The 15,746-nt window shown below is 36.2% G+C and overlaps 1 protein-coding gene and 1 pseudogene across 16 annotated transcripts in view; one reads left to right on the top strand and one right to left on the bottom strand.

The window, feature by feature from the left end:
- The window catches only part of BABAM2 (BRISC and BRCA1 A complex member 2), a 456,088-nt gene that overhangs the window by 312,779 nt on the left and 127,563 nt on the right, over positions 1-15,746 (bottom strand). For all 15 annotated transcript variants that reach the window (XR_002516866.2, XM_017947401.2, XM_009183905.3 and 12 more), the window contains one exon: positions 1,898-2,092. Coding sequence is in view for 14 of the 15 variants with exons in the window: in XM_017947401.2 (XP_017802890.1) it covers positions 1,898-2,092 (195 nt within the window). In the remaining variant the exon portion in view is untranslated. The remainder of the gene's footprint in view (positions 1-1,897; positions 2,093-15,746) is intronic.
- LOC116270344 lies at positions 10,647-12,463 on the top strand (annotated as a pseudogene). The gene has a single exon (XR_004178383.1). The product of XR_004178383.1 is annotated as a protein FAM133B pseudogene (transcript).

The raw sequence follows: 15,746 nt of genomic DNA, 5'->3' as shown, positions 1-15,746 counted from the left end.
AAAATTTATAGAAACAGAAAGTAGTTTAGTGACTGACTAGGGCTGGAGGTGGGAACAAGATTAACTGCAAGGGACATGAGAGATCTCACTGGGGTGATGGAACCATTCTAAAACTGGATAATGGTGGTGGTTGCTCAAATCAGCCAACTTATTAAAAATCATTTAACTGTACACTTAAAACAGGTAAATTTATGATATGTAAACTATACCTCAAAACGGCTGCTGGGGGCGTTAACAGGGCATCATTGAGAACATAACATTAGTAGAAGTTTGAAGGAAGAAGAGTATTAGCCATGTGCATATCTGGGGGAAACATCCCTGACAACAGAGAGCCTATGCAAAGACCCTTGGGCAAGAGAATATCTGGTGTGCTTGCTGCACAGCAGGGTGCTAGTGTGGCTGGAGTTGAATTTGAAAGAGAAAGGTCGGAGATGAACAGACAAAATTAATGATGGATGGAAGATGGTAGTGATGGGAATCATATAGTTTTGTTTTTTTCTTTTTTTTTGGTCTGTTTTTTATATATATAATTTGTATATTATATATAATTTATATGTATACAACATATATAAATATAAATTACGTATATATATAATTTAAGTTCTGGGATACATGTGAAGAATGTGCAGGTTTGTTACATAGGTATACACATGCCACGGTGGTTTGCTGCACCCATCAACCTGTCATCTATATCAGGTATGTCTCCTAATGCTATCCCTCCCATAGCCTCCTCCCACCAACAGGCATCGGTGTGTGATGTTCCTCTCCCTGTGTCCATGTGTTCTCACTGTTCAACTCCCACTTATCAGTGAGAGCATGCCATGTATGGTTTTCTGTTCCTGTGTTAGTTTGCTGAGAATCATGGTTTCCAGCTTCATCCATGTCCCTGCAAGGGACATGAACTCATCCTTTTTATGGCTGTATGGTATTCCATGGTGTATATGTGCCACATTTTCTTTATCCAGTCTATCACTGATGGGCATTTGAGTTGGTTCCAAGTCTTTGCTATTGTGAATAGTGCTGCAATAAACATACGTGTGCATGTGTCTTTATAGCAGAATGATTTATAATCCTTTGGATATATACCCAGTAATGGAATTGCTGGGTCAAAAGGTATTTCTGGTTCTAGATCCTTGAGGAATCACCACATTGTCTTCCACAATGGTTGAACTAATTTACACTCCCATCAACAGTGTAAAAGCATTCCTATTTCTCCATATCCTCTTCAGTATCTGTTGTTTCCTGACTTTTTAATGATCGCCATTCTAACTGGCATGAGACGGTATCTCATTGTGATTTTGATTTGCATTTCTCCATATAGAGTTTTTTATACCACTGGAAGGACTTGGCTTTTACTATGAGAGAAAAAAGAGAAGTACATAAGGTTCTGGGAAGAGGAGCAATAAGGTCTGACTTGAATTTTTAAAAGATCATATAATCGTTTAAGTTACAAAAAGAAAATATAAAAGGCACCATGTAAGCTAGCAGATTCCAGAGTTACTGACCTCTCTTACCTGACTGGGATATTGGAGAAGTCTTCCATTCAAAGGACGGGGAAACTTGTTAGTGTCTCAAAATGTGACCTGCAAGCCACATACATCAGAATGACATGGAGACTGGTAGCACGTGCAGGCCCTCAGGCTCCACCTCTGACTGCTGAATATCTGGGGCTGGGGATGAGACTCTGAATCTTACAAACTTCCCAGGTAATATCTTTAAGAAACACAATGAACTAGACAAACATTAAGGTCTCTTTAAACTCTAAATTATGAGAAACATATAGGCTACCTAGACCATGGTTATTTAAAGAAATGACTAGGATTTTCAAATGAACATCTGAATTGATTATTTTATTATAGATGAAGTCATCTTTTTTCCCATTCTCAAAAATTCTTACCCAGTTGTTTTTTTTCCCAGCATAAATTTCCATGTTCTCTCCATACTGTGGCTCTTCCAGTAATGTCTGGTATTCAAACATGAGGCGGGAGCTCTCCCGGAGGCGGCTGCATTGGAATTGGTGATACTGTTGCACAAGTTCCTTCACCACAAGTAAGAGACATTCAGGATTTGAAGGATTCCAGGAGGCAAGATTCTGTAAAAGCCATAACAAATAAAAGACCAGTTAAAACTGAAATTTCATACAAATCCAGTATCACATTCACACATCAATGTAGAGGAAAAGAGTAATAGAAATCTAAGAGGAACAGACTACTCCTAGTTAGCCATATACCCAGAGATGAAGTTAGAGAAATCTTTTGATATTGGCAATTTCTCCTGCCTTCTAAAAAAATCCTTGCAGAAAAATTGAGGAGGAATTCCATCATGAATAGGCAGAAACAGTGAAGTGTAAAGCCGGGTAGTAACAAAACAAGAAACCTAAATATCCTAGAAGACCATAATTTTAGCCCTGGAAGACTTAATTTGTTTCTTATTCTTTTATAATTTTAATTTTTTTCGATCTCTACCTAAATTCAGCATTATATGCTAAAGTAATTCAACTCAGATCCACAGACCATCTGTATCTGTAATACCAGATATAAATAAACGCTCTGTAAACACTAGAGCCTCACAGAAATATAAGCACAATGGTGACGGTTAGGCCTGAAAAAGATAGGCATAAAATAGAGACATGGGAAAATGTCTGCCAAATGCGCAAATCTGAATAACCACAGTTCATCCATCAGTCACTCCTCCAAGTAAAAAAGGATGGTTCCAAGAAAAAAGCAGCTAGTTCAGCTTGGAACTCAATCACACTCATGATTTTCCTTGAGACAACATACTTAGGTATGCAGTAGTCTTCCATGTGTACTCTCATTTTGTCGCACAGAATATTGAAAGCGTGTGTACTCAAGGGTCATGACTTTATAAAATTCATATTTTTTATTACTTCATCAAAGACATTCTTAAGTGAACTGTTGTTGTTTTTTTAACTGAGTATGTGTGACAAAAGAGAATAAAATAACTATGAGTATAGCTTGATGTCTGGTGTGGTTAATGCCAAGTCATCAGTTTTGCACACCACTGCTTCTGCAATGTAAATGCAAATATTAACACTGTAAAAAAGAAGTCATAATATCTTAATATGATTATGAAAACAGTTTTGACTTTGCAGACCCTTGAAATGGTCTCAGGGACCCCAGAGGTCTGCAGACCACACTTTGAGAACACTACTTTATATTGTCCTAAGGACAAACCAAGCATAGCTTCTATCAAAAGAAAACAAATAAAAAGTAAAGGAATGCATTTTTTAAAGGAATTACTTTGCTCTACTGAGTGGGTTGATTTATAGGAACTAAATGACAATGGGGAAATCAGTAAGTGTTCTTTCATTTATAGGAAAAACAGGTCTTAGGATGTTCAAATAAAGACAATGAACAGAGGAAAAGGTAAGAGCTTCAGTATCGTACAGTGAGTAAGAGGGGTATCTTGATATGAAAGTGATTTGATAAGTAAAGTACAAAGTTTTCCCTGGCAAATCTGTTGACCTCAATAGCCAGACTCCTTCTGAGCTGTTCAAGACTAAATTCAAAGCATCGATAGGATATAACAGCATTGTGTAGAACTTAAAATGATCTTAACATAGCTTGCTATGCATTTCCTTCAGAGAGCACTGCTAAACATTTATAAGCAAGAATAAAATACAATATTCCATTTCTTGGTCAAGTATTCCTTATCAGTCCTCGCTCCCTACTAGAGCAAAAAGAAAAAGCTTTAGTTGTCTTGATTTATATTTTTTAAATTCTGTCATTTCTCCTTAGTTATTTGGCAAGTTACAGACCTATATCCAAACAGTTTTAAAAAATTATGAAAACATATAAGTTGGCAACATACCTTACCAACTTGAATTCATTTCAAGTGATTCAAACGAAGTGTTAAAGACATACTAACCAGTCTCCTTCCATTAAAACATAATTTCTTTGTTGATCTCCTTAGCCATTCAAGGCAAACTCACTGGAAAACACTCCCATCAAGGATGGTTTAGCTATACTAAACAAGATAAAAATTCCTCTAGTATTGCTATATGACCACTTTTACTTGTTAGGTAATTTGCGGTTTGAACCACTTTGCCTAGAAGGGGAGAAAACAGAAGATATATAAAGTTTTAGTTACTCCCTAAGAATAGGGCATATTTTAAAAACAGATCTAGCAATACAAGGCATTGGAGCTTTCCATTCTCTCAAGTATGAGATAGAGAAAAATGCCCAAAGGTCCTTCAGGGAAAGAGGAGGAGGCATAAATTAGCAGGCGTCTATGAAAAAGAGAAAAATAAGTGTCTCTCTCTCTATTCACAAAGTTCTTCAAGTTCTTTTTGGTAATGCTTGAAGGAAGAAATCTAAAATGGGGATGGCCACAAAGAGTAGGCACAGGGCACATCACATATTAACAGAGAAAAGAGCATACAGTAAAAGGATTCCAAAAATGAGGAATGACAAATGCATTCAGAGAAAGTGATAAAACATAGTCAAAGACAATAAACAAAAGCAAAAGAAAATTCACTACTATTTTATAATAGAAACTTCATCATTCTCACTAAAACACCTATGAAACAGTTTAGGGAAGGTATCGCACCAATTCTTTTTAAAGACTAGTTAACTAGAGAGATTAAATAACTGCTCACATTCAAGTGTAAACAATAATTGAGACTGTGTAGAATGTAAATCTTCCTACTCTTCCTCCAATCAGTTAACTAAAATATCAGTTTTGAGCCAACGAACTAGCACTTGCCTCTCTGTGGTCATGAGCGAACTCATGCATAGTGGTAATTTTGGATACTTTGGCTCCCCTGTCCAGGCCATCTGACAGGAGGAGTGCTCCCAGTTCATCTGACCCTTGACCTTTCCACATTTCTCTCTCGTAAATACATTCCACCACCTACCTACGGGCTCCCATATCAATGGCCCCGCAGTCTTGAACAAGCCCAACCAATCCTCAGAGTTCCTCCTTATCAGAGCTTCCTTCTTCAGAAAGACAGTGAGCAATAGTAGTTTCAAGGCCTAGCTCACCCTCAATTCCGGTTCCACTTATTAAAACCCATAGTTTTTCGGCCACAGTGCCACAAATTTAGACATGTGTGAGGATATCAATGAATGGAAAACATTAAGAAACAATGTAGTCCGTCTATGTCTTTGGGGAGATAAAGGAGGAAACTAAGCAAATGAAGAAATGAGACTTGGAACCATCTCTGCTTAATAAGGGAGGGAAAAAAATTTTCTGGGGGGGGGGAATTCTTTAATTAAATTAATCTTATGATAAAAATATTCAACTAATAAAAAGATAAGGTACAGGAATACATTAGAAATATAACAAGAAAATTATCTAAAAAAATCTTACTACAAAATTTTGCCTAACTCTCTAGCATATCAGTAAAATAAAAGGAAATTAAAAGAGACTGACAATATATGAAAAGTATGCAAGCCCACTAGTAGTTAAAGAAGTATAATTTTCCTCACTTCTCCTTTTTAATAAACTAACTTTTCATTGAAAAGTAATATATGTATACAGTAAAACAAATATTCTTAAAGTGGCATAAAAGAATGTAAAGAACAATATTAAGTCTCCCTCCAGACTATATTATGAGATCCTCTCCCTCCAGAAGATACTTTCCCCCACACAGGGCCTGCACATGACACCAATGTCTGACCCTCCCTAAGTTCCTCCACATGACCCATGGCTCTGCCACTCTATGCTGCCTCTCCCACTCTCTGAAGCTCCAAACACTGCTTCCATGGTACATGCTTCCCTCAGATCAGTGTCTTCCTTTCAACTTACTATCCTGATAGTGCTTCAGCTCCACAAATTGTTTCTGGCTCCCATGGGACCCTCTGATTTGGCCTGTCCCTCACCCAGCATTTCCCACAAGAGAAGAAAGTAGAGCAAAAATTATGAGAAACAATGTTTATATCTTAAATTAGCCAAGTTCTTTATTTCAGCAAACAGCCAATGTTGGTGAAGATATAATTTCATGGACCTTTTTACACATAGAATTGTAAACTCATACAAGTAGTTTAACTATATGTATGTGTGTGTGTGTGAGAGAGAGAGAGACAGAGAGAGAGAGAGAGTCTTAGAAATGTTTATTCTCAATGCCCCTAGAAATCTTATTTCTGGGAATCTAGCTAATCTGCAAATAACTAAAAATAAAGGAGGGGGAACTTTATAGATAGAAATACACATAGAGTCATTTGTAATATTATGAAACTGCAAACAATCTAGACACCTGATAATAAGAATTGTTTTAAAAACTGTTAATGTAATTCAAATAAATAATCTGCAACTATGTTTCTATACTATTACAGTAGGTTTATACAATTATATATATAATTATATATAGTAGTATTATATAGAACTGTATAAACAATTTATACAATTATATATAATTATATGTAATAGTATTATATATAATTGTATAAACAATTACAATAGCACAGAAACAACTGCAATAGCACAGAAAATACTTTTGTTACAATATTAAATGAGGAGAGACATGAATCTGCATACACATTATGATTACAACTTGGCTATCCCCATCCTCTCCCAACCTTCCATAGCAAAAACCATCTATACATGGAAAATTTATTGGGAGAAATGTTAATAACTGAAATCCATAGTTGGAAGCTATTTAAAAGAGTTTTTTCTTTTTCCTGTTTTTCCGCATTTTTCAAATTTTCTGAGTGTATATACATGTATATGGATGTATGTATACATAAGACATGAACATACTTTCATAATGGAAATATAACTTTTAAGAAAACATAATAGCATACTTCACATATTTTATTTCACACTTCACATATTTCATTTCAAACTGTTTTTCAATCCCAAAGTTTAAGAAATTCCATTTGTCATTTTTACATTTTATAAGGTCAGACTCCAATTGTCTTTTCTAAACAACTAAAAAAGTTAGCCAGTGCCATAACCTTCTGGAAAACAAATCTTGCATCATTTAGCCCTAAATACATATGCTTCAAGTAACTTTGAATTTACTATTTCTTAAATTCTGAGCCTCGTGGAACGTTTCCAGAAAGCAAATGCAACATGCTAAAGTGTAGTGGTCACAGTTGAAGCAGTTTATTGTGCCTTCCTTAGCCAAAACTCTTTTGTGTTGCATTCATCTAAATGCAAAGTCTTACTAAGCAAAAAACAAATTTGGAGGCATCACATTACCCAACTTCAAACTATACTATAAGGCCATAGTCACCAAAACAGCATGTTACTGGTATAAAAATAGGCACATAGGACAATGGAACAGAATAGAGAACTCAGAAACAAAGCCAAATACTTACAGCCATTTGATCTTCAACATAGCAAACAAAAACATAAAGTGAGGAAAGGACACCCTATTCAACAAATGGTGCTGAAATAATTGGCAAGCCACCTGTAGAAGAATGAAACTGGATCCTCAGCTCTCACCTTATATGAAAATCAACTCAAGATGGATGAAAACTGAAATCCAAGACCTGAAACCATAAAGATTCTATAAGATAACACAGGAAAAACCCTTCTAGACACTGGCTTAGGCAAAGACTTCATGACCAAGAATCCAAAAGCAAATAAGACAAAAACAAAGATAAACAGATGGGACTTAATTAAACTAAAAAGATTCTGCACAGCAAAAGAAACTATCAGCAGAGTAAACAGACAACCCATAGAGTGGGAGAAAATCTTCACAATCTATACATCTGACAAATGACTAATATCCAGAATCTACAAAGGACTCAAACATATCGACAAGAAAAAAACAAATAATCTCACTAAAAAGTAAGACACATGCACACCTATGTTTATTGCAGCACTATTTACAATAGCAAAGACTTGGAACCAATCCAAATGCCTATCAATGATAGACTGGATAAAGAAAATATGGCACATATATACCATGGAATACTATGCAGCCATAAAAAAGAATGAGTTCATGTCCTTTTCAGGGACATGGATGAATCTGGAAGCTATCATTCTCAGAAAGCTAACAGGAACAGAAAATCAAACACAGCATGCTCACGCTCATTAAGTGGGAGTTGAACAATGAGAACATATGGACACAGGGAGGGGAACATCACACACCAGGACCTGTCAGGGGTTGGGGGGTAAGGGAAGGGAGAGCATTAGGACAAATATATAATGCATGTGCGCCTTAAAACCTAGATGATGGGTTGATAGATGCAGCGAACCACCCTGGCTCATATATACCTATGTAACAAACCTGCACGTCCTGCACATGTATCCCAGAACTTAAAGTAAAATTTTTTAAAAAGTGGACTAAGGACATGAACAGACAATTCTCAGAAGAAGATATACAAATGGCCAACAAGCATTTGGAAAAATGCTAACATCACTAATTATCAGGGAAATGAAAATCGAAACCATAATACAATACCACCTCACCCTGCAAGCATGGCCAAAATAAAAAACCAACAGATGGCGTGGATGTGGTGAAAAGGGAACACTTTGACATTGTTGGTAGGAATGTAAACTAGTACAACCACTATGGAAAACAGTGTGGAGATTCCTTAAAGAACTGAAAGTAGATCTACCTTTTGATCCAGCAATCGCACTACTAGGTATCCACCCAGAGGAAACATTATATGAAAAAGATACTTGCACACGCATGTTTACAGCAGCACAATTTGCAATTGCAAAAATGGGGAACCAGCCCAAATATCAATCAACAAGTGGATAAAGAAAATGTGGTGTGTGTGTGTGTGTGTGTGTGTATATACACACACACATATATATACATACACACACACACACATATATATGAAAACTGCTCAGCCATAAAAAGTAATGAAATAATGGCATTCACAGCAACCTGGATGGAATTGAAGACTATTACTCTAAGTGAAGTAACTCAGGAATAAAAAAACAAACATCGTATGCTCTCACTCACATGTGGGAGCTAAGAGCTACAAGGACACAAAGGTATACGAATGAGGACACAAAGGTATAAGAATGACACATTGGACTTTGGGGACTCAGGAAAGGGTGAGGGTGGCAAGAAATAAAAGACCACACATTGGGCACAGCGTACACTGCTGGGGTGATGGATGCACCAAAATCTCAGAAATTATCACTAAAGAACTTATTCATATAACCAAATACCACCTGTTTCCCAAAACCTATTGAAATACAAAAATTAAAAATTAAAAAAAAAAAACCTGTATACAAATGTTCATAGTAGCATTATTCCTAATAGATAAAAAGTACAAACAACCCAAATGTCCATCAACTAATGTATGAATAAATACAATATGTACATACATACAATGGAGTATCATTCCACAATAAAAAGAAAGGAAATACTGATTCATGCAATGACAGGGATCAACCTTGAAACATTAAGCTGTGCAAGAAGGCAGACCTAAAGGCCACACACTGTATGAATCCATTTATACAAAATGTCTAGAAAAGCCAAATCTACAGGGATAGACTGTAAATTAGTGGTTGCCTAGGGCTGGGGACTTGGGGGGAAATGAGGACTGCTAATGGGCACATGGTTTCTTTTTGGGAATGATTAAAATGTTCTAAATTCACTATGGTAATTGATGACTGCACGACTCTGTGGATATACTAAAAACAACTGAATTTTATACTTCAAATGGATGAGTTATATATCAATTAGATCTCAATAATGCTGTTAAAAAAGAAAAAAAAATCTTTCTACAACATAGAAAGTAATAGTGCATTAGGGAAATTCTAATTTTAAACTTCTAATGTCTATAATCATGAATAAATTATATAGAATATGCAGAAAAAATAAAATAAATGGCAAGTCTTAGGATATCACCAATAACATTTTACATTTCTAACAAAACTGGAACTGAACAAGCACGATTTTTTTAAATGTCACTCCATCTGGAGAACACCAAGGATAACAACAAAAATAAATTTGCTATTGACCTATTTGTAAGAGGACCAAGTATTATCAACAATAAGTGTTTATACTGTACATTTTGTTAAGTATGTATAATTCCTTTAATATATCATCTAAAACAATTGAAATGAAATCATTTTAAACATATTTTCCTAATTTCTTCAAATATAACAAGTTACAAATTTTGAAAAGTCGAGTGGACATAACATGAATTTGAGGATGGGAGAAAGAGAAGCTGGATTAAGAAAAGCAAGTCTACTCCTTCTTCCATGTAACTACCGTTCAAATATTTATAGTCATATGGCAAACAAAAAAAGGTAACACAGCACCGCCAATCATATATATCCCTTATGGTTTTAACTTGCAGATTATATTTTGGGATTTTGTTCTTGAGAAGATTCAACTATTAAGAACAAAATGAAGTGGACACAAGAAAGAATATCATAGTAGTACCCTTCATTACTACAAACTGTAGCACACTCATAGAAATAAATGTTGGTAAGGCAAAAAAAAATTAAACAGGGTAGTTCTGTGATCCTCCATGGCTTTATTTTCAAATATTCTAATAATTCTCTTCCCCCTTGTAAGCAGAGCCTATAGAGTCTGATGAGATTGTTGCTATGATGTTTGAAGTTGTTCATTACAGTCTAAAACACAGTGGATTCTGGGATGCACAGAAGCTAATTAGAAGGAAATGCACCTGCGGAGGGCCCACTTCGGCCGTTTCTCTGGCCAGGTTTCCCTCGGTGTGCGACTGTGCGCTCAGCCCAGCACCATGGGGAAGTGGGACAAATGGGTGGCCTATATGCATCCAACAGCAATGGCAAGATCAAGGGGTTCAATCCAGTCTTCAGAGCCAACAATACAGGATTATCTGAATCGACCAAGGCCTACCTGGAAAGAAGTAAAAGAGCAACCAGAAAAGAAAAAGATAGGCTCCAGGGCTTTGGCTGAATAAAATGAATGAGAACTGGAAGAAAGAACTAGAAAAACACAGGAGGAAATTGTTAAGTGGAAGTGAGAGCTCATCCAAAAAACGACAGAGAAAGAAAAAAGAAGAAATCTGGTAGGTATTCATCTTCTTCTTCATCAAGCTCTGATTCTTCCAGCAGTTCTTCAGATTCTGAAGATAAGGATAAGAGATAAGGAAAACAGAGAAAGAGAAAGAAGAACCGTTCACATGAAAGGTCCAAATCAGAAACTGAATCAGACAGTAAGGATAGTTTTAAAAAGAAAAAGAAGTCAAAAGATGCCACTGAGAAAGAAAAGGACCTTAAAGGACTCAGAAAAAAGAGAAAGATATACTCAGAAGATAAACCTTTATCATCGGAGTCCTTGTCAGAATCAGAGTGTATTGAGGAGGTACGAGCAAAAAAGATGAAAAGCAGTGAAGAACAAGAAAAAGCAACAGAAAAAAAAAAAAGAAAGAAAGAAAAAGAAGCATAAGAAACACAGTAAGAAGAAGAAAAAGAAGACTGCTAGTTCAAGTCCTGACTCACCATAACGTTAAGAAAAATCAGGATTCCCTTATAAAGAAAGCACAATGTCTGAGGAAATTGCAACTGTGAAAACTACAACATATTTACTAAAATGCATGAATTTTCTTGTTTTTAGAATTATTCCTGGACTATTCAGTAGCCACTCAGACGCCACTGTGTGAAAGGGCCATAAATGTTGCCTGCTGCTTGAACATCTATTTTTTTCTCTTCCAGCGCTTGATAACTCTGGGAGATAATACACTGCAGTCGTACTAGTGGTTAAGATATTTGGGAATAAAATCAATACTTTTGACTAGAAGTGTCTAAGGATAAACCAACCAAAATTGAATCTGGATACATCTTTAAGATGTGATCAGAAATGACCAGATGACTCTAGTTAAAATTTTTGAAGGAGGGATTACATTAATATTTCAAAACCCTTATTCTGTAAATAAGTGTATTTTAATTTTTTCCCCTTATATACTTTTATTTACCTGGGGAAGGAGGTTGGAGGGGGTGGTTTGCTATCTCTTTAGCTAGCAGAATAGTGTGCCTTTGATCCTCACACATCTGTATTGTGGACACAGCAGCCATGCTTCACGGGGAGGTCAAAGCTGGCTACCAGCAGTCTTGCCCTTTACTGAGCTTAGTGTCATCCTTGGATGCTGCCATATGCTGCTTTGAGTGAACTAGAGAAACAGCCATTTGCAGCATGAGAAAGTCCCAAAAGCTCTGGGATTTACCTCCACTTCAATAATCATGAATATTTTTTAGCATTTGAATGTGTTATGCCATTTGAAATAATTTTGATTACACTTTGGCTTGGGAAAGGAATTATTTTAAATAGACACTGGTACTTTTTGAACTTGACAGCTAAGGATTCTAAAATGCATATTTTATACTAAGTTTTAACCAGTCAGGAAAATTTTATGTAACCAGTGATAGTTTATTTTTTGTATGAATTTTGTTTAGGCTGCAATGTTTAGCTTTTGTTAACTCCTCACTCTTGCTGTCTTAAGTTCATTACTGTGTTTAACAACCTACTTGCCAAGATATTTAGCATGTAAAATGCAGGGTTTTGATTTAAAAAAAAAAACAAAAAACAGCTTCATATTGAAGCTGAGACTTACCATAAACAAGTTGAGTGACAAAAAAAAAAAGAAAAGAAAGAAATACAAATATCTGCCATCCAAATGAATACCTAAGTAGACAGCAATAAATGGCCACTTCTGGGATTAATTTGGGCTAGTAAAAGTATTCCTAGAAACACAGGATAAGTCCTCACACTTACTTAGGAACTGTGTCTGACAAGTAAACTGAATGTACGCCGGTAAAACATGGCGATTTGCGACCTATGTTTAGGGGCTTCTGGTGGAGCCAGAATTAGTCTGAACAGAAGGCACTTCAGACTTTCCAAACCCTGTTTCAACGAGAACATCTCTGTTCTTCTAGTTTTTGTTTTAGTTTGGCTTGGTTGGAGTTTTATCAAAAATGTTATTTGAAAAGAATCTTTTTTTGGAAAAATTGATCTAGTCCAATACACAGTGAATAGTTCAGTGAAATCTTAACTTTACCTCCGCCCGTCCTATATGTGACTTTCATCTCAATACCAGAAGCCCTGCTAAGTGGAATCCATAATCATAACACGGCCATGGAGGAACAGCATAGGATCTTCACAAAAACGTGCTAAAGAAAAGTATGTCCCTTTGTTTCTTTCCTTTCAGTTTTTGTTTTTAAGACTTTAGCCACAAATTATCAAATCAGTCAACAAATATGCAGCTCATGCTTGGAGCAAAAGGGATTTATCTTCTTAAATCCTACATATGTAGGATTTAACAATAAGCAGAGTGGAGCTGGCAGTTGCTCCAGAAAAACTCATCCATTTTTGGGAGTTTTTGGGAGCAGTCATGGAAGCCATGGAAGCTTCTGATTGTGGTTCTGCCCCTCCTTTATCTTGAGCTCTCCAAGGTTCTGATCTGCTTCTCAACCAACAACCAACTTTGCTGTTAGCCATGTGTACGCACACGTGTGTGTGTGTGTGTGTGTGTGTGTGTGTGTGTGTGTCTGTCCTTCTAAAACAGCTATATATATATATATATATTTTTTTTTTTGACTTGCAGGATAAAATCAATCAGACCATTCCCTGGCTTACAATCAATAAAATCTTCTAGCTACTTGTGGTAATGTGATCCTGATTCTCATGTCAATACAGAACATGACAGTTATATATTCTTGAGGACGACATATGTCTTGCGCAAAATGCACAAATACCTTTGTAGCTGAAAAACCACTTTCCCACAAAAGTTTGTGATAGGACTCGTAAGACTCATAATGGAGAAAAAGCAAAATAGGAAATTGTAAGTCTGAACTTTTCAAAACGTCATTCAGTAGGCAGCCTCACTCAGTTGCTAGGTAAGCCAGACTTCCAATTAACAGGAATTCTAGGGCATGTTCAAATATCTATCAAGAGATGATCTACTGGTGGAATCTTACAAAAATTTATCATCTCAATTTTGTGCCAGGGTGTCAGAATCTTTCGAGGTGGCATACTTCACATGTCTAGTTTCCTCCATAGGCAAGTAGGCTTTAAACCTAAAACATGTAAAAGTATCCCAAAATGATACCTATGGCTCCATTGATAAAATTCAAAAGCCTGTAATGTCCCTTCTTGCCCATCAGAAATTGCTGTATAGATTACCTTTCAGTTCCTCTTAAAAGAAAGTGACCAGTATGCAGCCCCACTCCATCTTGAATTTCCACTTCAAATGAGTCTCTAGGATCACCCAGCTTATTTCCAACTTGTGTTTCTTTCTTAAGAATTGGGGATGGATAAATGGGAGGAAACAAAGGTGGGAGAGAAGTGGAGAGGAAAGAAATTTTAAACCACATCTCTTGATCCAATCTTCTTCATTTATTAAGAGAAAGAAAGTAGGCAGATTCCTTTCTATCTTGGAAACTCCCTCAAATGGGACAGGAATGAAAAGAATACCCAAAGGAAAAGAATCTTAATTAGCCATTCTTCTAACTGTAAATACTTAGAGAATAAAAATAATTTTCCAAAACACATATTAGAGAACTAAGGCCAAGAACTAAGGCCAATAAAATTATTGAATATAAGCACCGTGAAGAGTACTAGAATAACTAATAACTAAATCTACTCTCTTTCTTCCACAGGTTTTGTCTTTATCCTCACAATTGTAAGGTAATATCTTTTAAATACAAAATCAAATCTATTTGGGGCCAAAATGCTCAAGTTTTAAACCAGTGGTTTCTCAAAAATATATGAATTGATATTATTAGGACAAAATGTCAATGTAGGCTAAAATTTGATTTATGAATCCTAAACATTAAAACTATTTTTGTGGCCCTAGGTTGACTGTGGCTCTGAAATGAATGTCACCATTTACCTTAGCTATTGATGCCACACATCTTCTCAATTAATGCTACTCAGAGCCAGAGAATGAAAGGCAATGGCAGAAAGGGAATTAGCAAATATGATTTCTAACTTAATTCAAATTGTTTTTCCTGGGGATGTATTTAAATTTTCCAGGTTGCTCGAATATCATCCAGGGATGTGATTTTGAAGGAGACAGCTTGTTACTGTTTTTCCTGGCTGTACTACAAGAAACAACAGTGTGAGCTTATTTTAAGTTAATGTGTGCTTCTGTGTTTCTTTACAAGAAATTAACTGCAATCATTTAGTTAAAGCAAACACTTTGTTAGTGTTACACTTTTCATCAGAAAATGTCTTCAGGAATCTTTCAAACTTAGAAAGTTAAGAATCCAAATTCCGTCCAAAGATTTTAAACTTGGAGCAAATTATTTAAATCACAATGAAAGATCTTTTAAGCTTAGTGACCCTCTGCTGGCACTGAATATTTTATAGCCATAGGGGACTCCTTTCCATTCTCCCAAATCAAGATAGTAACTTTTTTCCTGTCTCAGACGGCACCAGACCCCACAGTAGATTCTTCTTTCCTTCTGACTATGATAATCACAAAGAAACCCACAGGAATGGGCGGTATGGAACAAGAAGAGCAAACAGCTTCAACCAAGTTGTTATTTACAACTGGAGAAACATCTGCAGGCTCTGGCACCTGGTTGCGGACCTCTGCCCTAGATGACTCCCCTAGCGAGACTAGGCCCCTGGACTATAAGGATTTATATTATGTAACTGTTTCTCCTCACCTTAGCTGAGCTCCCTGGACTTTAGACCTGCAATATTTGCCAGACCCTCTTCCTCTTAGTCAAAATCCCAGTTACAGGCTTTCCTGGCCAGTGGTCTTAAAACCACCAATGTCCTAGTAACACGACTCATGTGTAAATGGGCAGATAAAACTCCAAATGAAAAGGAGACTACCCCAGGCTCTTTAGGTTGTAACAGCCACAAGCAGCTA

Source organism: Papio anubis, chromosome 14 (genome assembly GCF_008728515.1).
Source record: "Papio anubis isolate 15944 chromosome 14, Panubis1.0, whole genome shotgun sequence".
NCBI classification, from domain to species: domain Eukaryota; kingdom Metazoa; phylum Chordata; class Mammalia; order Primates; family Cercopithecidae; genus Papio; species Papio anubis.
Note: the sequence above shows the minus strand (reverse complement) of the source record. Positions and strands in the feature narration are given on the sequence as shown.